Source organism: Rhinoderma darwinii, chromosome 3, assembly GCF_050947455.1.
Source record: "Rhinoderma darwinii isolate aRhiDar2 chromosome 3, aRhiDar2.hap1, whole genome shotgun sequence".
Taxonomy (NCBI): Eukaryota; Metazoa; Chordata; class Amphibia; order Anura; family Rhinodermatidae; genus Rhinoderma; species Rhinoderma darwinii.
In genome coordinates, this window is record NC_134689.1 from 387,179,792 (window position 1) to 387,204,491 (window position 24,700).

General features: G+C 45.3%; 1 protein-coding gene across 1 annotated transcript; it reads right to left on the bottom strand.

The window, feature by feature from the left end:
* Nucleotides 1–1,472: 1,472 nt before the first annotated feature.
* On the bottom strand, nucleotides 1,473–24,124 carry BNIP3L (BCL2 interacting protein 3 like). Its single transcript, XM_075858929.1, has 6 exons — nucleotides 24,008–24,124; nucleotides 15,772–15,952; nucleotides 13,847–13,913; nucleotides 10,252–10,355; nucleotides 9,216–9,365; nucleotides 1,473–4,276 (listed from the first exon to the last, which is right to left on the bottom strand). Exons 1-6 carry the CDS (start codon nucleotides 24,045–24,047, stop codon nucleotides 4,228–4,230), a joined length of 591 nt encoding a protein of 196 aa, XP_075715044.1. The 5' UTR covers nucleotides 24,048–24,124; the 3' UTR covers nucleotides 1,473–4,227.
* Between the last annotated feature and the right edge of the window lie 576 nt (nucleotides 24,125–24,700).

A 24,700-nucleotide genomic window follows, 5' to 3' on the forward strand; every position in this document is an offset into this window, starting at 1 on the left:
TGTGGTAGGGGGCATTATCCTGCTGAAAGAGGGCAATGACATTATGGAATATCGCTGCCATGAAGGGGTGCACTTGTCTGCAGCAATGTTTAGGAAGGTGGTACATGTGTTAGTAACATCCACATGAATGCCAGGACCTAAGGTTTCCCAGCAGATATTGCTCAGAACATCACACTGCCTCCGCCGGCTTGTCTTCTTCCCAGAGTACATCCTGGTGCCATTCCTTCCCCAGGTAAGCGACGCACACGCATCCGGCCATCCACATGATGTAAAAGAAAACAATATTCATCACACCAGACCACCTTCTTCCATTGCTCCATGGTCCAGTTCTAATGCTCAGGTGCCTAATGAAGGTACTTTCGGCGGTAGATAGGGGTCAGCATGGGCACTCAGACCGGTCTGCTGTTACAGCGCCCCAAACAATGCAAGTTGTGGTGCTCTGCATAATCTGACACCTTTCTATCATAGTCAGCAGTACCATTTTCAGCACTTTGTGCTGAAGTTGTTTTTTTTTGGGGATCGGACCAAACAGGCTAGCCTTCAGTCATCCTTGTGCGCTCATGAACCGGACGCCGATTCCCAGGTTGTCCTTCCTTAGACAACTTTTAGTAGGTACTAAACACTGTACACCGGGAAGACCCCACAAGACCTGCCATTTTGGAGATTCTCTGGCCCAGTCGTCTGGACATCACAATTTGTCTCGTCAAAGTCGCTCAGATTCTTACACTTGTCCATTTTTCTTGCATTCAACACATCAACTTAGAATTGACTGTTGACTTGCTGCTTAATATATCCCACCCCTTGACAGACACCATTATAACCAGATATTCCATGTTATTCACTTCATCTGTCAGTGGTTGTAACGTTATGGCTGATTGTTGTATATATTGGTGATCACCTATATGGCTTCCATAGGTGTTGTCACCAAGCTTCTCCAGACGAGTAATAAATCTGGCTACATATGCCGTGTTAGCCCCTGTTCCAAGTAATTATAATTGCTGGAGATTTATGGGTTTTAGGTGAACATACTCTTTCAACACATGAGATAGACCGAAACCTATAATATATTGATATTAAAGGGACTGTCCCATCTGGTTGTCTCATCCGAAAGCTGAAATCTCCGCCGATCAGCTGTTACCAGGAAAAGTGGATGACCACACTTTTCTCCCACAGTGACCACTGCAGGAGAAACGTGGTATTACATGGTACCTACTCAAATAAATGGCAGTCCAAGTAATACATGATCACATTGAGTCCTCCAAGGCGGCTCTTTGCAGCGACTCACTGCTCTGGCTCATAGACGGAGGGTCCCGAGCAAGGGTTCTAATAGGGCATATGGACAGGAGTTGTCCTAATGGTACAACCCCTTTAATGTATATGTTGTTTAAATAAAAAACAAAATAAAACATCTCAGAACAGAACTAGATATTTTAGGATCCTGCAGCCGTAAATAACGTGACACAAACACAGGGTTATAGTGAGAGCTTTAATGGTACAAAATGAGTACAGCTACAATTTTAGGCATTTCCCTGGAAACTCTATAAAGGTTGATTTCAGTATATGCCTCGTCACATTGGCTCGTGTAGAGGGAACCTGATGGGTACACATCACAGAGACAGGCATTTTGAGGGAGTAGCCAGTGACATCACCGAAGCGCCCTGTCAGAGGGGACAGAAAGCCTTCTCATTCATATTATTATGGCCTCCAACGTGGCCGCCTCTGCTAGGTTTAACCATCAGGTGCACTTATTTAACATCTAAATTTGCCATTCTAATAGATGGAAATATAAAACCAGATACCCAACTTCCATTCGCCCCTGATCACGGGGTATCGGGAGGGAAGGGTAAACACAGCACCCCAAGGTTCTGCTGATGGCAGAGCGCACGCCAACACGACAGCCATTTTGTGTTTATTCCATCTGTCCTGTAAACATGTATACATTGCCCTATGAAAACATAACATCTATGTAGCTACAAATATAACACTGGATGGTGGACCTGGGCACTGAGCGGACACCTGGTCATATAAAATACAGTGAGAAGGGTTACGGTTTAATGTCATTGACAGATTACGGGTTTTTAGGACTGGTCTTCATATCAAGGCTTATCCAGAATGTAATCGAGAGATTAAGAATAATTATGCTGGGAGATGGTGACGAACGTTGGTTGTTACCCACCAATCCTTGTATATTATCTAGGGACTGGAAAACGTGACGCGATCAGACCCTTTACATGTACTCCCATCTGTACAATGCCCTAATACCGCTGAACGACAGCACTGAACAGCCTCCTGAATTGCTGATTAGGGGGCTGGCAAATAGCTTCCTGTATATGCTCCTCCCCTCTGGGAGGCCGCTCCGTCAATCAGTAGAGCCATGAGAGGTCACATGACACTTCCCTGTAGTGGGGGGGGCTCACTTCTTCGGTCTCCAACTGAATGCAAGTGCCAATTTAATTGTGCCCAGTAGTTCCATTTTGATAGGGCACCATACAGATACCATAATCTAAAGGGCGTCTATCCTGGTGACATGTTCCCGGCAAGATGAGCGAACCCCTTAAGTGGAGCCTTTGGGAAAACAATAGGATTGGACCGGATAAAATGTACCTGTCCAATCTATATTACCATCATAACGTCTTTCAGCCTTCATAGACATTGCATTATCACACATCTGCCAACCAATATATAGGGACAACAAGACAAAGAGCTGCCACCCTTCTCCCAGATTTGCTACATTGGCCACTAGTCATCATTGCATAAATTACTGTATTTGTATATTATAGGAAGGACCTTGGTAACTGGTAGTATTAAACAATCTACGACATGACAGCTTTGGCGCTTGCACTGAAGAGTCCCTTGACTAATACTAGCCAGCAGTGTGATGTAATATGCTCTTCACGCATTCAGTGTTACTCCACCCTACGTAACTTCGGGATTGTGTGACAAGGCCATGAGTATTCTCCATGCCACAAGCCAGACCTTTAGTTCTTTATAGTTGTGGTCCTCAGCTTCACTTATCCTCTTAACAGTCCCTTGAATCTTTCCACATTGGCGTAAGATCATGTATTCTACAACTACACGAAGTTGGGGCATAGATGTAATCCACACCAGATGGACGTCCTAGCTCGTCGGGATCTTATAAGCAATACAAATTCACATTTTCTGAGTTACAAAGAAACTACAAGAACATAAAACATAGGGAGAGAAAGAAAAATTCACTGCCCTGATTTCCTAGAGGAAAGATCAGGCTACACAAGGTAATAACTGGTGCTGTGAAGACATTATGAGGGGGCATGATCAGGACATGACTATAATAATAGGGGGCAGAGCAGTAAGACTCTGTAAATTGTGATTCAGGCTCTATAAATCCTGTCTGACCAATGTTAGGAGGGGTGTTGAGTGCGATTAGTATCTCTATATACTGCTATGGGTTATTATATATACCCGGAAGGGCAGTGTGTGTCTGGATTCCAGGGAGAGCAGTGTATCTATGAGATGATCAGTACTGTTCACACTAGGATTTGATTCTACCTATGTTAGATGCGGTCTCTGTGTATTGGCAGGCCGGTTATTATTACTTCAACCTTTCCAAAATCGCACAACCTAAAAAATGATTTTTAGGTCATATTGTGTGGCAGTCCTGAGTCGGGATCAGAAAAGGCAATTCCAATATTCCCCACCATTAAAATCATGCAATCCAAATAGAGTTGTAGAGAAGCCCTGGGGGCGGTTTGGCTTCTCTCCAGCTTGGGCTTTGATGGGGCCAGATGCATTGACACCTCTCAGCTGGTGAAGGGGTGTATTTGGTGCTCTCACCAGAAGGCTACAGTGTGATCAAGTTAAAGATCTGGGGCTTTCATCGTTTGCACTGGGGCCCGGCATAGCCCTGGTGGGTTTCATTGCTTTCAAGGGTTGTCCACAAAGAGAACATTTCTGGCCTGAGCCAGGCAATAAGCACAGCTGGCTTCAGTCAGACACTTCTTCTCCCAGGGGGCTCTCAAGTGAAGTATCAAGAGATGAGTTGTTGACTGCTTGGTGAGTTGGGTTCTTCACATTAGAGATCGGTGCTCCGAACCTCCCCGAGTTGCTAGAAAGGGCTCCCGGGTTTGTAAGATGAGTGACAAGGAGAGGGTGCTTTGAATCATGCTTAACATGGTGCAAAGTTCAGATGCACAAATGTGACAGGAACACCTTCACGGGGTCAAGGATTCAATTCCAGATCATGCTCCATCAATAAGAACTGGCAGATGGGAGGGTCAATCGTTTTCCAATATAAATGCTGAAAAGCAAAAATGACTTCATGAAACACAATGCGAAGTCTGTCAAACTTATATTTCCATAAAACCTACGGTAAGAGCAGCAGGTTACAGGGAAAGGTCCGACCTCCCATTCGCAAAAAATTTTTTAAAAAAATGGTGGCGTTTGGCTAATCAGAGCGATCAAACAATATGCCAGACTCATAGTTATGAAGTCAGGGTAACCACGAGTAGAAATCCCCCCCTTACTGCCTATGATACAGTGATTGACAGATGGCCGATAGCCGTCAATCACTGCGGAGTGGGGTGGGGGAGCTATTCTCATGAATACACCGAATTCATAACTAGGAGTCCGGTATATTCTTTGATCGCTCCTGTGTACGGTTTTGGCTGATAGGAGAACGGATGTGCCCCTATAATATGCTGCGCTTACCTAGTGCAGCATATTGAGGTGACAGATCTGATTAAAACAGATAAACCAGGACAAGAGAAGTAAAGAAAAGGGTTTGCTAAAATATTCCACACTTTAAAAGGGCCATTAAAAAAATCCATTATTATATTCCCAGATTAGATTCTGAACAGGGTTTCGTTCTGTACTGCCTTTCCCACCAAGGATTGCGGTGACGTAAAGGGGTAACTGTTTAATAGGGTAAGTTCACAAAGTTCCTTCAAGCTACCACTAGGTGGCCTCAGATAGCCTTCCAAAGTGATCCGTTAAAGGAATTTTACAGTGTTATGTAATAAAGCTTCCTCGTTGTATAATGCCTCACAAAAGATACTGATTCTGCTGGCGGAGATCCAGGTAGTAGAGAAGAAGTATACAAGATGAGGGTTAATTTGTTACATAACTTGCTTTGTTAAGAGTTATTTTTTGGCCCTCACTATCAGCCGTTGTAAATACACCACAACCTGCGAGATGGCATTAATAATTATACTACATCATTGAGGGGGGACTGGTGATCAAAGTAAAATATTATACTGTGGAACCAGTATGGACATTTCAGCCAAGAGCAGGACATGCAATAAAACAAGAACTCATTACATGAACCACCTGACTGCACTGACTGACAGGCCCATTATAAAATACCAGCATTGGTCCAACACACAGGAGAGACCATCCGAGCGCCAGCACTAGTCAGATACATCATTGATACCATCTGAGCGCCAGCACTAGTCAGATACCTCAGTGATACCATCCGAGCGCCAGCACTAGTCAGATACATCAGTGATACCATCTGAGCGCCAGCACTAGTCAGATACATCAGTGATACCATCTGAGCGCCAGCACTAGTCAGATACATCAGTGATACCCAAAAGAGGAAAAAAGCGTGTGGAGGAGTCCTCCAGCTCACCTGACACACTCCTGTGTGTCGTTAACAGCGCCCGGTTCCCCGTGTCGGCACACGGATTCAAATAGACAAATAGGGGACAGAAGGTAGGATCCAGCGCTGTAGTGTAGATAAAATGGAAACAGCGTTTCCAAGTTTAATGTCTTGAGTTAAAATGGAAAATCCAGTGGTATAGGTCCAGGGTGTAGATATGGCGTCTAAGGACGCAGTGACGTCCGAAACGCGTAGGCAAGAGAGGATACCCTCTTCCCACCATATCTACACCCTGGACCTATACCACTGGATTTTCCATTTTAACTCAAGACATTAAACTTGGAAACGCTGTTTCCATTTTATCTACACTACAGCGCTGGATCCTACCTTCTGTCCCCTATTTATCAGTGATACCATCTGAGCGCCAGCACTAGTCAGATACATCAGTGATACCATCTGAGCGCCAGCACTAGTCAGATACATCAGTGATACCATCTGAGCGCCAGCACTAGTCAGATACATCAGTGATACCATCTGAGTGCCAGCACTAGTCAGATACATCAGTGATACCATCTGAGTGCCAGCACTAGTCAGATACATCAGTGATACCATCTGAGTGCCAGCACTAGTCAGATACCTCAGTGATACCATCTGAGCGCCAGCACTAGTCAGATACATCAGTGATACCATCTGAGTGCCAGCACTAGTCAGATACATCAGTGATACCATCTGAGCGCCAGCACTAGTCAGATACATCAGTGATACCATCTGAGCGCCAGCACTAGTCAGATACATCAGTGATACCATCTGAGCGCCAGCACTAGTCAGATACATCATTGATACCATCTGAGCGCCAGCACTAGTCAGATACCTCAGTGATACCATCTGAGCGCCAGAACTAGTCAGATACATCATTGATACCATCTGAGTGCCAGCACTAGTCAGATACATCAGTGATACCATCTGAGCGCCAGAACTAGTCAGATACATCAGTGATACCATCCGAGCGCCAGCACTAGTCAGATACATCAGTGATACCATCTGAGCGCCAGAACTAGTCAGATACATCAGTGATACCATCTGAGTGCCAGCACTAGTCAGATACCTCAGTGATACCATCTGAGCGCCAGCACTAGTCAGATACATCAGTGATACCATCCGAGCACCAGCACTAGTCCGATACCTCAGTGATACCATCTGAGCGCCAGAACTAGTCAGATTCCTCAGTGATACCATCTGAGCGCCAGCACTAGTCAGATACATCAGTGATACCATCTGAGCGCCAGCACTAGTCAGATACATCAGTGATACCATCTGAGCACCAGCACTAGTCAGATACATCAGTGATACCATCCGAGCACCAGCACTAGTCCGATACCTCAGTGATACCATCTGAGCGCCAGAACTAGTCAGATTCCTCAGTGATACCATCTGAGCGCCAGCAGTAATCTGATATATCAGTAGGACCATCAAGTGCCAGCACTAGTCAGATACATCAGTGATACCATCTGAGCGCCAGAACTAGTCAGATACCTCAGTGATACCATCTGAGCGCCAGAACTAGTCAGATACCTCAGTGATACCATCTGAGCGCCAGCACTAGTCAGATTCCTCAGTGATACCATCTGAGCGCCAGCAGTAATCTGATATATCAGTAGGACCATCAAGTGCCAGCACTAGTCAGATACATCAGTGATACCATCTGAGCGCCAGCACTAGTCAGATACCTCAGTGATACCATCTGAGCGCCAGCACTAGTCAGATACCTCAGTGATACCATCTGAGCGCCAGCACTAGTCAGATACCTCAGTGATACCATCTGAGCGCCAGCACTAGTCAGATACCTCAGTGATACCATCTGAGCGCCAGCACTAGTCAGATACATCAGTGATACCATCTGAGCACCAGCACTAGTCAGATACATCAGTGATACCATCTGAGCGCCAGCACTACTCAGATACATCAGTGATACCATCTGAGCACCAGCACTAGTCAGATACATCAGTGATACCATCTGAGCGCCAGCACTAGTCAGATACATCAGTGATACCATCTGAGTGCCAGCACTAGTCAGATACATCAGTGATACCATCTGAGTGCCAGCACTAGTCAGATACATCAGTGATACCATCTGAGTGCCAGCACTAGTCAGATACATCAGTGATACCATCTGAGTGCCAGCACTAGTCAGATACCTCAGTGATACCATCTGAGTGCCAGCACTAGTCAGATACCTCAGTGATACCATCTGAGCGCCAGAACTAGTCAGATACCTCAGTGATACCATCTGAGCGCCAGCACTAGTCAGATACATCAGTGATACCATCTGAGCACCAGCACTAGTCAGATACATCAGTGATACCATCTGAGCACCAGCACTAGTCAGATACATCAGTGATACCATCTGAGCGCCAGCACTAGTCAGATACATCATTGATACCATCTGAGCGCCAGCACTAGTCAGATACCTCAGTGATACCATCCGAGCGCCAGCACTAGTCAGATACATCAGTGATACCATCTGAGCGCCAGAACTAGTCAGATACCTCAGTGATACCATCTGAGCGCCAGAACTAGTCAGATACCTCAGTGATACCATCTGAGCTCCAGCACTAGTCAGATTCCTCAGTGATACCATCTGAGCGCCAGCAGTAATCTGATATATCAGTAGGACCATCAAGTGCCAGCACTAGTCAGATACATCAGTGATACCATCTGAGCGCCAGCAGTAATCTGATATATCAGTAGGACCATCAAGTGCCAGCACTAGTCAGATACATCAGTGATACCATCTGAGCGCCAGAACTAGTCAGATACCTCAGTGATACCATCTGAGCGCCAGAACTAGTCAGATACCTCAGTGATACCATCTGAGCGCCAGAACTAGTCAGATTCCTCAGTGATACCATCTGAGCGCCAGCAGTAATCTGATATATCAGTAGGACCATCAAGTGCCAGCACTAGTCAGATACCTCAGTGATACCATCTGAGCGCCAGCACTAGTCAGATACATCAGTGATACCATCTGAGCACCAGCACTAGTCAGATACATCAGTGATACCATCTGAGCGCCAGCACTACTCAGATACATCAGTGATACCATCTGAGCACCAGCACTAGTCAGATACATCAGTGATACCATCTGAGCGCCAGCACTAGTCAGATACATCAGTGATACCATCTGAGTGCCAGCACTAGTCAGATACATCAGTGATACCATCTGAGTGCCAGCACTAGTCAGATACCTCAGTGATACCATCTGAGCGCCAGAACTAGTCAGATACCTCAGTGATACCATCTGAGCGCCAGCACTAGTCAGATACATCAGTGATACCATCTGAGTGCCAGCACTAGTCAGATACATCAGTGATACCATCTGAGCGCCAGCACTAGTCAGATACATCAGTGATACCATCTGAGCGCCAGCATTAGTCAGATACCTCAGTGATACCATCCGAGCGCCAGCAGTAATCTGATATATCAGTAGGACCATCAAGTGCCAGCACTAGTCTGATACATCAGTAGAACCATCAAGTGCCAGCAGTAATCACTTATGAATAAACAATACATTTTTAATATTACAAATGGAAATTTCCTAAAGGTAAAATGCAGCATTTATTGTTCCGGCTGCCAGACTTACCCCAGGCCCAGAGCCAGGACATGGGAGATGAAAAGAGAAGGGATGAAAACCTTCAGGAATTCTGCAGAGAAAATGCCTCCTTTCTTCATGGCTCCGGTCTTCCTCATACTCAGAGACACTGACCTCTTGGGATGGCGGAAATGAAACTCCCTGGCGATCGATAAAAAAACGTAAGTGGTCACTCATATACAGGAATAGGGAATCACAATGCACGAATATCAATCTAATAACAGAGCAGGAAAGCTGCAAACAAATGAAACTCCCGGCAGCTTCCCCTTAAATGGGGTTTCTCCAATCCTAGTAAGTCGGCATATCGCTAAGATATGCGGTCACTTACCAATTGCTAGGGTGTGCATGCTTGGCCCACCAGGATCGGTAGAATGAAGGGGCCATAGTGCTAGCTAAGCGATGTGGCCACTTCTCAGTGTTTCCTGCACAGCCATGCTCCCGGCCACCCGCTGTGCAGGGAACTACAACACGGCCCCTTCCACTAGAATAGAGCGCTGTTGGAATTCCCTGCACAAGAAGTGGTTGAGAGCGCCAATGTTCAAAAGAATTCACAAGATCGGTGGGGGTTACAAATATCGAACACGCACCGATCAGAATATTATAACATAACCTCACCCTATGCCATAACATTCCATGGCGGGAATACCCCTTTAAGCAAAAACTGGATATTTTACGACAGCCTGTATCTGCTGCTCTTTAGGCAAAATATAGTCTAGTGTAAGTGAGGTGCGTATTCACACGTGCAGGTTTCAGAAAAACACAATTATGGTGGTTTGCCATAAAACATTTCATAGCACTGCTTCTTTAAGTACCAAAAAAACAAACACAAAATAAAAAAATGTGCTCGGAAAATACGAATGAAATCACATGGGAATCGCCACATGGGAAAGCTGTAATGGATTCAGTGCTGGAAGACAATGGAAGGACAACGCGGTGCGGTCTGGCTTCCGGGATCCCACAAGTATGTCAAATATTTCTGCAAACTAGAAAAACATTAGACAAGACGACATGTGGCGGAGCAGCTTACTTTGGGGGGATATTTTCGGGTCTACTTGACCAGTCAGACACCCAGTCTGCGCTTTTATTTGACACTTCTTCTTCTTTCTCTACTTCTCCATCTTCTTCTTCAGACTGTAAGAAAAGTGCAGCTGCGGTTAGATCCACAAAACATAGAATTGAATTTTTCGGATATCAGGATCACGGGATTAAACTCGTACAATTGCTAATTGGGTTATCACATTTCATACCTGTAGGCCCGACACCTTAGAAAGTGCTTCTTGATGCTATTTCTATGGGTGCCTGTTATTTCTATGGAGCAGTAAGCGGCTGACCGACTCCTCCTGCGTTTCTAATTTAAAGGGGGAATAACGTTATGCCCCGAAAGACCGATCCGACAGGTGTGACTTGCTTCAGGAGAGCGTACACCAAGATCGACTATTGGATATTAGATGACGCGACATTGTATTTAATCCCAATGCACAAGGAGCGCGGGATGCAGCGGTGCCTGGGGGTGAGTAAGTGTCACCCAGCCGGTTCTTCTACTCCGTAAAAAGTCTTCAGCACCCTGGCTTACCTAGTCAGTTTATATGTGGATGCACCCATTTAATTACCGATTTCCAGCATTGTTTCGATGACTATACTTCGCTTTTTACGCCAGGCAGGGTTTTTAACTGGATTCCTACAAAGACCTTAGAAAATCTATCATCGTATAATTCACAATAACGTCACTCCCTCCTATGAAACTCGACAACTTTACAACTCCCTAATGCAATTCACATACATCGCTGAAGTCCGGAAAAATTCGACACCCCATCGCTGATAGAGAAGCTGTGGGACAACCAATATGGCTGCCATTACTGCTCCCACAGGGCTGGTCACCCAGATTTCCCGGCATCCCAAATTGTAAATCCGCTCAGTTATTTAGGGATCCATCCCCCGCACTTATATGATTGCACACATAGGAAAAGTTATCTTCCATGGATCTAGGACCTCGTTCTCAACCCGTGGTACTTTTACCCCATGGGCATACATGCGGTGTCTGTAGGGGGTACTTACACTGCCCTAATGCTGTGCTTTAAATATGACCATAGCCTTGGGGGTATTTTTATGTCAATTTATTTAAGTTGGAGGGACTCGGCTTAGAAACGCCGAGAAATGTTGGTCTAGGACACCTGTGCGGCAAACCCTGTCTGAGCTGCAATGTCGGCCATATTGGTAGTCACACCGCTTTTCTATAAGAGATGGAATTTTTTTTACAGATTCACAGGACTACTTCTTGTAGTCTCATATTTATTGATGATTATTTGCTTTTAATTTGGGGAACGGAAGGTCAGTTAAGTAACAAATGTCCTACATAGACCATGCATGTAATGTAATGCTACATGTGATGTATTATACTCCAGAGCTGCATTCACAATTCTGCAGGTTGTTTTTACAAACAATTAACAAGCTTGTCGTCTTCCTAACAGTTTAGCCGAGCTCTTATAATACAGTGGGACAGTTATTTGATCCTACATCAGATTATTGGACAGTCCTTGGTATATAAACTGCACTTCCCAGAATGTAAATCATCAGAGCAAGCTTTGTGCCAGCAGGGAGTGCTAGGAGATTTCAGCTCTGAATACTAGAGAGTTGCGCATGCAGCTCTGAAGAATACTACAGGCTGCAACTGTATCCATATAAGTAATATGGTGTATTCACAAAGTTACTCAACATTTACTTAGATTACATCTATATTAAATACTTTTTTTTCCCCCAGAAAGACATTTCAGTGACATCACTAGTCAAGTGACATCACTACATTTCTCAGTACTATATAAATGACACTTGCGTAGCCATTACAGATAGCACAAAAATCCCAGCAACCTGACATGGACTGTGACTGGGTAGTGCATTGCAGACCTGATGGCTCAAGGTTAGTCAATGAGTTTTCATAATGCTCCTACTACGTACCAGTGCAGGGCAGAAGTGGAAGACCTACCCTTACACGATCCTGCCTCCTCTAGATTGACCCCAGTCCAGCCATTCTAAGCGAATTAACAAGTATGATATTCATTTAACCCGATTCCTTAAGGTAAATTGTGGGCATTCCACATGACATGTACATATAGAGTATACACCGCTCAGCTATATCATTAAAAACCATCAGCCTAATATCGTGTAGGTCCCTCGTGGATCCAAAACGGCTCCGACCTGTCGAGGCATGGACTCCACAAGACCTCTGAAGGTGACCTGTGGTATCTAACACCAAGACGCTCGTAGCAGATCCTTTAAGTCTGTAAGTTGTGAGGTGGGGTCTCCATGGATCGGACTTGGTCTTCCAGCAAATCCCACAGATGATCGATTAGATTGAGATCTGGGTAATTTGGAGGCCAAGTCAACAAGTGTGGCAGTGCGCATTATCCTGCTGAAAGAGGGCACTGCCATTATGGAATATCGCTGCCATGAACAGCTGTACTTGGTCTGCAGCAATGGTTAGGAAGGTGGTACGTGTCATAGTAACATCCACATGAATACGAGGACCCAAGCTTTCCCAGCAGAGCATTGCCCAGGGCATCACACTGCCTCCGCCGGCTTGTCTTCTACCCATATGGCACTAGGATGCACTCTCTTCCCCAGGTAAGCGATGCACCCGGCCGTCCACATGATGTAAACCTGATTCATCAGACCAGACCACCTTCTTCTATTGCTCCATGGTCCAGTTCTGATGCTCACGTGCCCATTGTAGGCGCTTTTGGGGGTGGACAGGGGTCAGCATGAGTACTCTAACCGATCTGCGGCTGTGCCGCCCCAAATACAGGAAGCTGCGATGCTCTGCGTATTCGGACATCTTCCTATCATAGCCAGCAGTACATTTTTCAGCAATTTCCGCTACAGTAGCTCTTCTGTGGGATTGGATCAGACGGGCTAGCCTCCATTTCCCACACACATCAATGATCCTTGAGCGCCCATGACCATGTCGCCGGTTCACCAGTTCTCCTTCCTTGGACCACTTTTGGTAAGTACTAACCACTGTGTACCACGAACACCCCACAAGACCTGATGTGTTGGAGATACTTTGACCCACTCGTCTAGACATCACAACTCGGCCCTTCCTCGTCTATGTCGCTCAGATCCTTGGGGTGTATTGAAATGTGTCGGTTTTCGATGCGGTTTTAAAAATAAAGGCACGTTTCTGCCACAATTAAGAAAATCGTAGCAAACCACAAGAAAGAAAAAAAAAGACTCATGTAAATACATAACACTAATCCATTTTTCTGCTTCCAACACATCAACTTCAAGAACGGACTGATCACTCGCTGCCTAATATTTCTCACCCCTTGTCAGACGCCATCGTAACCAGATCATCAATGTTATTCACTCCACCTGACAGTGGTTTTAATGTTATGGGTGATCGGTGTATAAACACCTATAAGTACAGGCAAGAACCTCGGATGCACCCGCAGGACTGTGTACCCATATGTTGCAGTTAAGGAGGGTGCTGACAATGACGAGCAGGCACATTGAGTGCTAAGTCCCATAAATAGACGCGGTTCCTCAGGGACATCTGTCAGGCAACGGACTTTCTGATTGGAGACATATGAGATGTTTACAGTGCAGAGGGTTTTGTGTAGGATCATTACCTGGAAGCTGTCTTTACTTGTGTGCATTTCCACATCAAAGGTAATCTGCCCTTCTTCAGGTGTGGGGCTACATGAGAGAGAACAAAATACAGTAAGTATCAAATACTCAGACGATGAGGTAATAAGGGGGTTGTCTAGAATTAGAAAAACGTGACTGCTTTTTTCCCAAAAACAGCGCCACACTTCAACTCAGGTTGCTTGTGGTATTGCAGCTCAGCTTCATTGAAGTGCAAAGGGCTGAGCTGCAATACCACTCACAACCTGTGGACAAGTATAGCGCTGCTTTCTGAAGAGAACGGCCATGATTTATTTTTTTATCCTGGACAACGGGGAAATGTCGAAGATAAGAGAATATGAAGGCTGTAAGACGAGCCGGAAATGAGGCACAAGTGCAGAGAAATATAGTAGGATATCAATGTTAATAGGACGTCAGGGGCAGATATGTCTTATATTAATACAACAGCCATATAAGTAGAGCAGGTGATGGTCCAAATCCTTCTATGTTTGAGTCACATTAACCCTTAGTATACATAACTTCCTATCACGGAAAATTTCTTGGTAATTAAAGGGATCGTCCACTTTGGGCATATGAAAGTGCTAGAGGCGGGTCCCCAATCGGGACCTCCCCTTCATAATCCAGGACAAAGGGCGGCTCTAGACGGGCACACATGTCTGTGAATTACATAGAAGGCCCATTGATTTCATTAATTTCTGTGTAATGGCCCATTTTCAATGCTGGGAAAAATGATGTTAGTTGCGGTTTCCCTCAGAGATACTTGATGACCATCAGAAGGATCCACCTTCCCCATGATATGCTGGTAGCTGAGAAAAGTGACTGCTGAAGGGGGGGGGGGTGTCCAATGTGGACAAGCCCTTTAAATATAAGCTATAAAATGCAAGATAGAGAGAGACGTCACACTAGACTCAGGTACAAGACATAGGAAGCCGTCACTAACCCTAGACCCTATCATCCCACTCACAATACAGTCGTCTGTTGGGCACTTATACTTCTGACACCCTCTAACTCCTGGTCAAAGCCTACAATATAACCATACAAGTCAAAATGTATTTAGTTCTGCCAATAATCACGTTACAGAGCAGTCCCATCATCCAAGTTCTTTTCCAAAATATAAGGGGTCAGGTACAAGGGTCAGTGGTGGAAATGTAACTATTAGGTCTAAAAGGGTGCCCACACCTGCACCATGTACATAAAACCAACCGGAGACTTTGACGAGTTGGCCATTAAGCGGCATATACATAAAACATTCTGCAGTATTTTCAGGTATACAAAAATGACAGCAGCAAACAGATGACATAAGTGATCCTGGTCCGCAGCCGTGGCGGACTACACGGGTGATAAACATATACATAGATCCCCCATCCCCCATCAACACACCTATGTCAGCCTAAAGTAACCCCCGCCCCCCGCTCAACCACCGTGGTCCCCAACATCAAAACTCGGAAGCTGAATAGTAACAAGAGGAACTTACAGAAACTCTTGTACTTGGTTAAGGGGCTCAATTTCCACCATATGCCGATGTGATCCCAGAGCGGAGATCTTGGGTACCCCAGGGGTATAACAGCGCTGTGTATTTGTTATACATACATCCTTATGGCCGGTCTCAGACAGACATGTATGTGGAGACAATACGCAGCACCTCCATACAGCTTGGGTCCCCAAAGTCTCAGAAATAGTGTAAACTACACATTTTTTGAAGAAACCTATAAGACCATCCACTGGTGAACCCCTGAGTTGAAATGTGACCCCTTCCCTATCTAATAAGATAGGGGTAGAACATAAAAGGAGTAAGAAATAAAGGTGAAAGACAAGGACTGAGGAGCAGGAAGGCAGTGGAAGGAGTTGGTGTCCTTCGGAGAACATTGTACAAGGACCATGGTCATCGGCAGGGGTGTAGACCACTTACCTCTCACACTGCGAACTACTTCGGGAACTGCTCTGCCCGGACTCATGCTGAGCGTCCAGGAGGATTTTCTCCATGTCTCCATTGTGGATAGAGGAGGATGAAGGCACATGTTCCAGGCCTCCATTCCTGTTGCTGTCAGTGTTGTTCCCGTTGCCGTTCATTTGTAGTTCCACCCAGGAACCTGTGAGGAGATACTTGTGATCAGCCAGGATGAAGAACGAGTGTCTGCCCAATCTTATCACACGGAGCAGGCAGGGGAGGACCGGGCTGGACTACAGATTAAACACCAGGATTACGTGACATAGGAGCTGCTTTATGTACAGGAGGCCGGCAACAAACTCTATATCTGACACGTCTAGAACCTGCCCACAGGACGGCCGCACGCGTATGACTGGCACCCAGTGGCATGACAATTAATTACCTCATGTAATGAACATGTAGCCGCCAAGTTCTCTTTACACTTTCCAGCACATGGCATTATATAAGGGATATGCCAGATTTAACCCTTTGCTGAGGAAAGTACATGACGTCCCTGATGTAACGGCCGCATCACAGGATTACCATGCATAAAACACACCGGTACAGAACATAACTAAAGTGAACGTCAAAGACTCGTCCTGTTCTGTCGAGGAGTTCAAGACTTTATTCAGACGTTTGTTATTTTGGTTTTCAGGACAGGTGGGCGACTATGGCAGCAGTCCAACGACATGAATCTGTTGCCAACGTTAGTCTACAACGGTTATTTACGAGGGTAAAAATTTCCGAGATGAGACAGCCCAAGCCCACACATATACAAAGACATATAGGACTTTTCTTAAAGGGGCAGTCATTTTTAATTACAATAGATTGGTGCCCGTACACCGAAATGAGCCGCACGACCAAAAAATGCATGCAATTGACAGCGAATAGACGCTGTTTTTCAATAAAAAAAAAAATTATACAGGTGAAACAGGTTAAAACACGCATTTTTAAAAAAAAAAGATAAATTTGCGGTAAACCGAGTTTTGTTTTGCAGCAGTTTTTAGCTACATGGCGCACTACCGTTAGGAGTACAGGCATCCTTAAAATTTGAACAAGGGGACCACCCACATCCAATGAATGGCGCTCCCTGTCAAGCGGAAGACGGGCTCAAAGAGTGAGCCGTCTTCAGACTGACTACGAGCGCTGATCACAACCGAAGGAGCAAAGTGCTCAGCTGAGCGCTTCTGCTCCTTCGTTTCAGCAATGGTGGGGGTCTCAGCACCCGGACCTCCACCGATCCAAACTTTTGAGGTCTCTGTGACATATCAAAAGTTTGATGAAAGTGTAGTTCTTATTTAATGAGTGCTGTGTAATGTCCCATTTAATACGGCGTTCAAACGTCGCGGTCAAAATGTATTTTTCTGCCGCGGGGTATATGGGTCACGGTGGGAGTAACCAGATCTCCTATTACAAGTTAATTGATGGTTAATATATAAAGCAGGTACAGTAAACCTGATGATGCATGTATGATTCACATATATGTATGATTCAGATTAAGTATACAGAATGTACACCGCCGCTGCCATGCTGTCCTGGACACAGGACATTTCACATGTTGCAGACATCACACCAAATCTAGTTGGTCAGAGACCGAGAGACCCTTCCTCATACCCATACTGAGGGCACGAGCCCCTACTAACAAAATACCAACCATATAAACAATGGGTCTAATTTATCAAAACGATCCCAGAAAAATGGCCTTGTTGCCCATAGCAACCAATCACAGTGAAGCTTTCATTTTTCCAGGGCAGTTTAAGAAATTAAAGCTGAACTCTGATTGGTTGCTATGGGCAACAAGGTGAGATTTCCTGTTGTGAACTTGCGCTAGACGGAAGCTTTAGGCTAGGGCGACACAGCAACTTTGCCCGCTACACGGATCGCACAAGCAAGGATCGCTGTGTTGTGCTGCCTGCATCACAGTAATAAAAGTGAATATGGCCCTGTTACGACCCGAAGGTTGCCGCAACCGCTACACAAGTCACACAGAAATCCTTTAAGTTTGGATTTCTTGCAACTTTCGTGTCGCGCTTTCATTACTGCGATGAAGTACGACACTGCGATCATAGCGTCCAAAGTCGCTGTGCACATCTAGACTTATACAGTAAAATTCCTTTATGGCCGTTACATACGGCCGAGTGCCACTCTGGCCGTTTTTCACGGCATCCAATTGGCACCCGGTAGTTTTTACGGACCAATTTACTTTGGCGAGTGAATCGGCTCCATGAAAACGGACCCGACTTTCCGGTCTGTAGAAAAATATTCCTCATTATCAGATGGTGATAGAAACTATATAAAACTCAGGGTAGAGAAGATTTTTAGGTAGAAAGTCCAAAATAAACGTTACCACAAAATTTGCTAATAACACTTAGGGCTTCATTTATGAACAGTCTGTTGTAGCGTCCGTCGTGACCGGAAGAATATCGATGGATGCAGCGCTATTCCTTCTGTCAAATCTGACTGAATTTTCGATGGAGGCCCCAATACAAATTAGAACAGAGCCTAAGTCTAGAGTTACACAGCGGCTTTGGACGCAACACAGGTCGCGCGTCCAAAGATTGCTGTGCTGCGCACATCGCCGTAATGTAAGGGAATGTTGCCGCGTTGCGACCATAATGTAACCAATCGCCTTGTTACCCATAGCAACCAATCAGAGCTTAGCTTTGATTTGATTTCTTACACTGGTCTGGAAAAATGAAAGCAGCACTGTGATTGGTTGTAGACCGTTTTTCTTAGGCCCTTTGGTGTTTTGTCTTTTTTGAAATCAGATCAGGGGGAATTTTTTTATCAGTCGGTTCTCTCTGCTCCACTTTATGCTTACGTCTCTGGAAATCCCACATTATATTATTGACCAGTGCCGGATTGGATTATTGGTTGCCGATTAAGGGAATTTCACTACACATACTGGTTCCTATGGTTTTTATTTTACATAGGGCTTTTAATTTTGTGCATATAGTAAAACTAGCGCCAGGCGTTGTACTGTGCAGTTGTGTGTCTCCAATGATGACTCATATCCCGCCAGAATGGATGGCGGGAGACGCAGTTGAGAGCGCAGGCGATTCTGGTTGCCTCTACGTTTCTTCTGCAAAGCTTCGTTCAGCATAATATAGTAGTCTGGGCCCTGTGTCCGAAGTTGCGGCTGCCATCGTCGTTGGAGGTGACGCTTACCGTATAGGCGTTGTTTGGCGATAGGCGTACAGGTAGTACAACACGTAATAAATGCTATACGGGCTCCAAAACGCAGTGTTCTAGAATCCAGTGTGACGGGCAATCACTCACTTTTTGACATCTTACAACTGACTGGTCCAATATTATACATGTAAAAACGCCATACAAAAGGCGCCATGTAAACCTGACTACCGTATCCTATTCAGACTACCGTCAAATAGCGTTTATAATATTGATGGACGAACAGCTAATGTAATGCAGAAAATAAACTCTCCATTTATAACAATCTCTGATGGAATAATTCACACATTTAAATTTGAAAATTCATTAATTTCCGCTATCAGCCTCCACAGCAACACCCGGGGTCTCTCCCCTGCAAATCCTTCACTTTCATCTACCCAGAAGCCATTTCCACATAATCTGTCCTGAAATACTCCCAGACAGCCATTCCTTTGCTCTGAGAAAAGGAGGAGGGGGAGAGAGCGGCCTGCGGAGACCTCAGGGTGCGGGCAGAACGACACACAGCTCCTACATTGTGCAGTTCTGCACGCACGCTGGCATCTCCGCCACATTCACCCCAGAAATCCCAATAATCCTCTCAATATCTTCTCAGACTCCGGCGCTATTTATATGTCGCCGCCGCTTCTCCACACAAAGGCTCTTTAGTAAAGACGCAGGTTAATTGCTGTCAGACACAATGAAGAAAAACGACTGACATGGACATCGCAGACCTGCGGGATCCACATCAAAGGCTGCATCAGCCAGCAAGTGCATTAGGCCACGTATTACACCCAGCTGCTTAGGCTTTGTTCACATCGGCGTCCGTTAAGAGCCTCCTTCATAGATCAAACCAAAATAGCGCAGCATGCTCCGTTATTTTACTCGGTAAAACGACGAACAGCACGACGAAACTCCGACAGAACCCATTAAAGACAATCGGTGACGGCAGGTGCCGTTGATGTCCGTCATGCACTGGATACAGCGCTTACGGTATTTTCTGCTTCTATGACGAAGCAGAGAAACGGTAAGGCCTTGTTCACACGGCGTGAATTCGACATGTTTTTGCCGAAAAAAAGCGTCAAAAATGCATGCTTCCCATTGACATTAATGGAAAAACGAATTGTAGTGAATATGACGTGTTTTTTTTACGCTCGCGTGTTTAAAAAAACCGTTGTGTAAAAAAAGAAGCGTCAGGTCAATTCTTGGCGTGTAAAACGTGCCGAAAACGCGCCTAATACCCATAGGCTATGTTCACACGCTAAATTAAAAATGGCTGTAAAATTCTGAGCTGTTTTCAAGAGAAAACAGCCTTTGATTTTCGGCTGTTTTTAAAGCATCAAACGCTTTTTTGATGCGTTTTTTTTAAGCCGTTTATCTATTAACACAATGAAAAACGGCTCCAAAAACAGCTCAAGAAGGGACACAAACTTCTTTTTACAGGGTGTTTTTTTTTCAAACGGCCACGTAAAAAAACACCCCGTCTGAACGAAACGCCGTTTTTCTCATTGAAATCAATGGGCAGATGTTAGGAGGCATTTCGCTTCCATTTTTTCAGTCATTTTTCAAAACGTTTACACACTGAAAAACGTCTGAAAACACTGCGTGTGAACATACCCTTAGTCCTAATTACATGCTCAAAAAAAGCGCCGAAAACGCAGCAAAAAAACAGCGCCGTGTGAACAAGGCCTTACACTGAACGCAGATGTGACCATAGCCTTACACAGTTTTGAAATTTTTACGCTCCATATATACGGTCATGCACGTGGCATATCATGGGTTCCCTGCAGACTAAAACTAGTACTGATTCTGCGTTCTATACAAGGGTAGGAAAAGGACTTCTACAGTAGCACTCAATGCCAAGCAGCAGCTACAAAAGTAAATAACATACTGAAATTGAGAGGTGATGAGATTATAGGGTGCATGTAGCAGAGGTACGTTTTATATGTTGGGGGTTTTGGAATCTGGGTTTTTAATGCTGCAGTTTTCAAGCAGTTTATTTTTCCGGAAACGGGGCAAAAGAACGTACTAAAACCGCAGCGTGAAAACCCAGCCTAAAGGCTATAAACTTTTACCAAACTACTACCGAACGTATCTCAGGTCACGCCAGACATGGCCGCCAAAGCATTTTTTATCATTCCTTATATATACGTTAATAAATAGTTTGATTGAATTCCCACTTAGAAGTTATGGCCTATTTCTGAAGACACCTGAGACGTCCTGCCATAGGCAGAGTGGAGATGACAATATAAGGTGGGGAGCTTGTGACACCCCAGGCCCTGGTGATCATTGAATACAGGTAAGTACTACATCTTATTGGAGATCTCCGTCCACCTCCTGCCCATGAAATAAACGCCCAACGCCGTAGGGAAAAAAGACATATATGTTAAATGGAGGCTATGATGTTTAGGGCCGGATTCACACGAGCGTGTGCGTTTTGCAAAAGCTCCGTGTGTCATCACCATATGATGCGCGGCTGTGTGATTTTCGCTCAGCCGCCATCATTATGACACTCTGTTTGTAAACAGAAGAGCACGTGGTGCTTTTCTGTTTTCATTCATAGTTTTGACTACTGTAGCGTGCATCACACGGAAGTGCGTCTGTGTGCCGTGTGAGGTTTTCACACACCCATTGACTTCAATGGGTGCGTGATGCGCGAAAAACTGGCAAATATAGGACATGTCGTGAGATTTACGCAGCGGACATACGCTGCGTGAAAATCGCCTACAGTCTGAACGGCCCCATTGACTAACATAGGTCCGTGCGACGCGCATGAAAATCACGCGCGTAGCACGGATGTATTATACGTTCGTCTGAATAAGACCTAACAGTGGAATTGCTCACCTACACACTTATATGGGATCTGTTTAATGGACACAAGGAAAAGAGAGAGAAGGAAAAGAGTGAGAGAGAGAGAAAGGAAAAGAGAGAGGGAGAGAAGGAAAAGAGTGAGAGGGAGAGAAGGAAAAGAGAGAGGGAGAGAGAAGGAAAAGAGAGAGGGAGAGAGAAGGAAAAGAGAGAGGGAGAGAGAAGGAAAAGAGAGAGGGAGAGAAGGAAAAAGAGTGTGAGAGAGAAGGAAAAGAGTGTGAGAGAGAGAGAAGGAAAAGAGTGTGAGAGAGAGAGAGAAAGGAAATGAGAGGGAGAAAGGAAAAGAGAGAGGGCGAGAGAAGGAAAAGAGGGAGAAAGGAAAAGAGAGAGGGAGAAAGAAAAAGAGAGAGGGAGAGAGAAGGAAAAGAGAGAGGGAGAGAGAAGGAAAAGAGAGAGGGAGAGAGAAGGAAAAGAGAGAGGGAGAGAGAAGGAAAAGAGAGAGGGAGAGAGAAGGAAAAGAGAGAGGGAGAGAAGGAAAAAGAGTGTGAGAGAGAAGGAAAAGAGTGTGAGAGAGAGAGAAGGAAAAGAGTGTGAGAGAGAGAGAGAAAGGAAATGAGAGGGAGAAAGGAAAAGAGAGAGGGCGAGAGAAGGAAAAGAGGGAGAAAGGAAAAGAGAGAGGGAGAAAGAAAAAGAGAGAGGGAGAGAGAAGGAAAAGAGAGAGGGAGAGAGAAGGAAAAGAGAGAGGGAGAGAGAAGGAAAAGAGAGAGGGAGAGAGAAGGAAAAGAGAGAGAGAGAAAGGAAAAGAGAGGGCGAGAGAAGGAAAAGAGGGAGAAAGGAAAAGAGAGAGGGAGAAAGAAAAAGAGAGAGGGAGAAAGAAAAAGAGAGAGGGCGAGAGAAGGAAAAGAGAGAGGGGCGAGAGAAGGAAAAGAGAGAGGGGCGAGAGAAGGAAAAGAGAGAGGGGCGAGAGAAGGAAAAGAGAGAGGGAGAGAGAAGGAAAAGAGAGAGGGAGAGAGAAGGAAAAGAGAGAGGGGCGAGAGAAGGAAAAGAGAGAGGGCGAGAGAAGGAAAAGAGAGAGGGAGAGAGAAGGAAAAGAGAGGGAGAGAGAAGGAAAAGAGAGAGGGCGAGAGAATGAAAAGAGAGAGGGAGAGAAGGAAAAAGAGAGAGGGAGAGAAGGAAAAAGAGAGAGGGAGAGAAGGAAAAAGAGAGAGGGAGAGAAGGAAAAAGAGAGAGGGAGAGAAGGAAAAAGAGAGAGGGAGAGAAGGAAAAAGAGAGAGGGAGAGAAGGAAAAAGAGAGAGGGAGAGAAGGAAAAAGAGAGAGGGAGAGAAGGAAAAAGAGAGAGAGGGAGAGAAGGAAAAAGAGAAAAGGAAAGAGAGAGAGAGAGAGAGAGACAGACATCTACAGAATGGATGGATAGAATCAGTGGTTTGATGATGTGATCACTTCTGACATTCTCCCTGGTTCATGACGTGTTGCTCTGGATTATAATAATGTATAGGTTGCCTGTTAGCCGCTTATCTCCATCCATTCCAAGAAACTCAGTGAATATTATATAGCGGCAGATGAAAGAATCAAAAGGATCTGATCACTCGCTTACCATAAGTCATGTGATTGTTGCAAAAGTATACACACCAGGGGCTGCGGATTCTATAGTGTTAGGTGAGTGTTGTGTAGCTATGAAAACACTGAAAGCATGCAAAAATAATACATGATACATATGGACCAGAGCTGTGACCTGTGGCCCTCTAATTGCTGTGAAACTACAACTCCCAGCATGCAGACTGCCAAAGGATGTCAGGGCATGCTGGGAGTTGTAGATCCACAACAATTAGGGGGCCACAGGTTGCAGAGTATTGCTATAGACAACGATATCAAGGGCTATGATGTCACAAGACTGGGGGGCTATGATGTCACAAGACTGGGGGGCTATAATGTCACATGACTGGGGGGCGACATGACCCAAAATACCAGCTCAGACACGACAATAACAATACTGTATACATCCTCATCAAGGTCCCGCCCACTAATACCCACCCCTGGTTTCTAATTGGCCAAAACGAAACATTCTCTATTAAACCCCGCCCAGAAGCCCTTGGGCTCGGCCGTGATTGGCTACTTTTGATGTTTGTCTGGGTTGCCTTTTTTATTGCACAGAGAGGCCAAGCGGGAATTGAATTTCTATTTCCGCCTATAAACCCCCGGGTTGTAATACACGGCATACTACGGGGATGACCGTACCCCACTCACCGTGCAAAGCGGGCTCTTCCCCGTTGTTGTTGTCGGACATGACGGCGAAAGCTTCAGTCTGTTAGGGAGAAGGCGCCGCACTGCGTAGCCACACCCCTTCTGATGTCATTCACAGCATCACCTGAGGCGTGGGCGGGGCTAATTGGTCACATGATTTTAAGAACCAACAACGCCTTGCAGACTGTAAGTTACGTGGCAGTGCAAGTATTCACACGTTGCGGTTAAGTAGCAGTTTTTAATATTTTGACCAGATCTTTGCATGTGGTTTTCTCAATAAATGTACAGAGCTGTTTTCAAAATTCTGCTGGCAACAGACAGCAGATTATCTCCAGACCCCTGTCAGCACAGCTATAAACTGGCCATGCACTACAGATACCATTTCCTGATGACTGTCAGTGCATTTTTTTGGCATGCAAGGCTACGTTCACACGGTGCAGAACGCAACGTCTTTTGCAAAACCGTGGCATTTTTGCACCATTTTGCGACTTAAACGCACTGTTCCTTAAGCGCATGATAGAGATAACCGGAACTGGTATTGCCGCGTCTGTAAGGCTGGGTTCACACAACCTATTTTCAGGCGTAAACGAGGCGTTTTACGCCTCAAATTACGCCTGAAAACACGGCTCAAATACGTCGGCAAACATCTGCCCATTCATTTGAATGGGTTTGCCGACGTACTGTGCCGACGACCTT

Bases quoted from the DNA above. Each gene is read 5' to 3' on its own strand.
- BNIP3L (XM_075858929.1), bottom strand. From the start codon at position 24,047: ATGTCCGACAACAACAACGGGGAAGAGCCCGCTTTGCACG. The intron at 15,953-24,007 runs GTGAGTGGGGTA...ATCTCCTCACAG, and splicing joins GGAAGAGCCCGCTTTGCACG to GTTCCTGGGTGGAACTACAA. The intron at 4,277-9,215 runs GTAAGTCTGGCA...TTTGCTTTTCAG, and splicing joins GTCCTGGCTCTGGGCCTGGG to CATTTATATTGGAAAACGAT.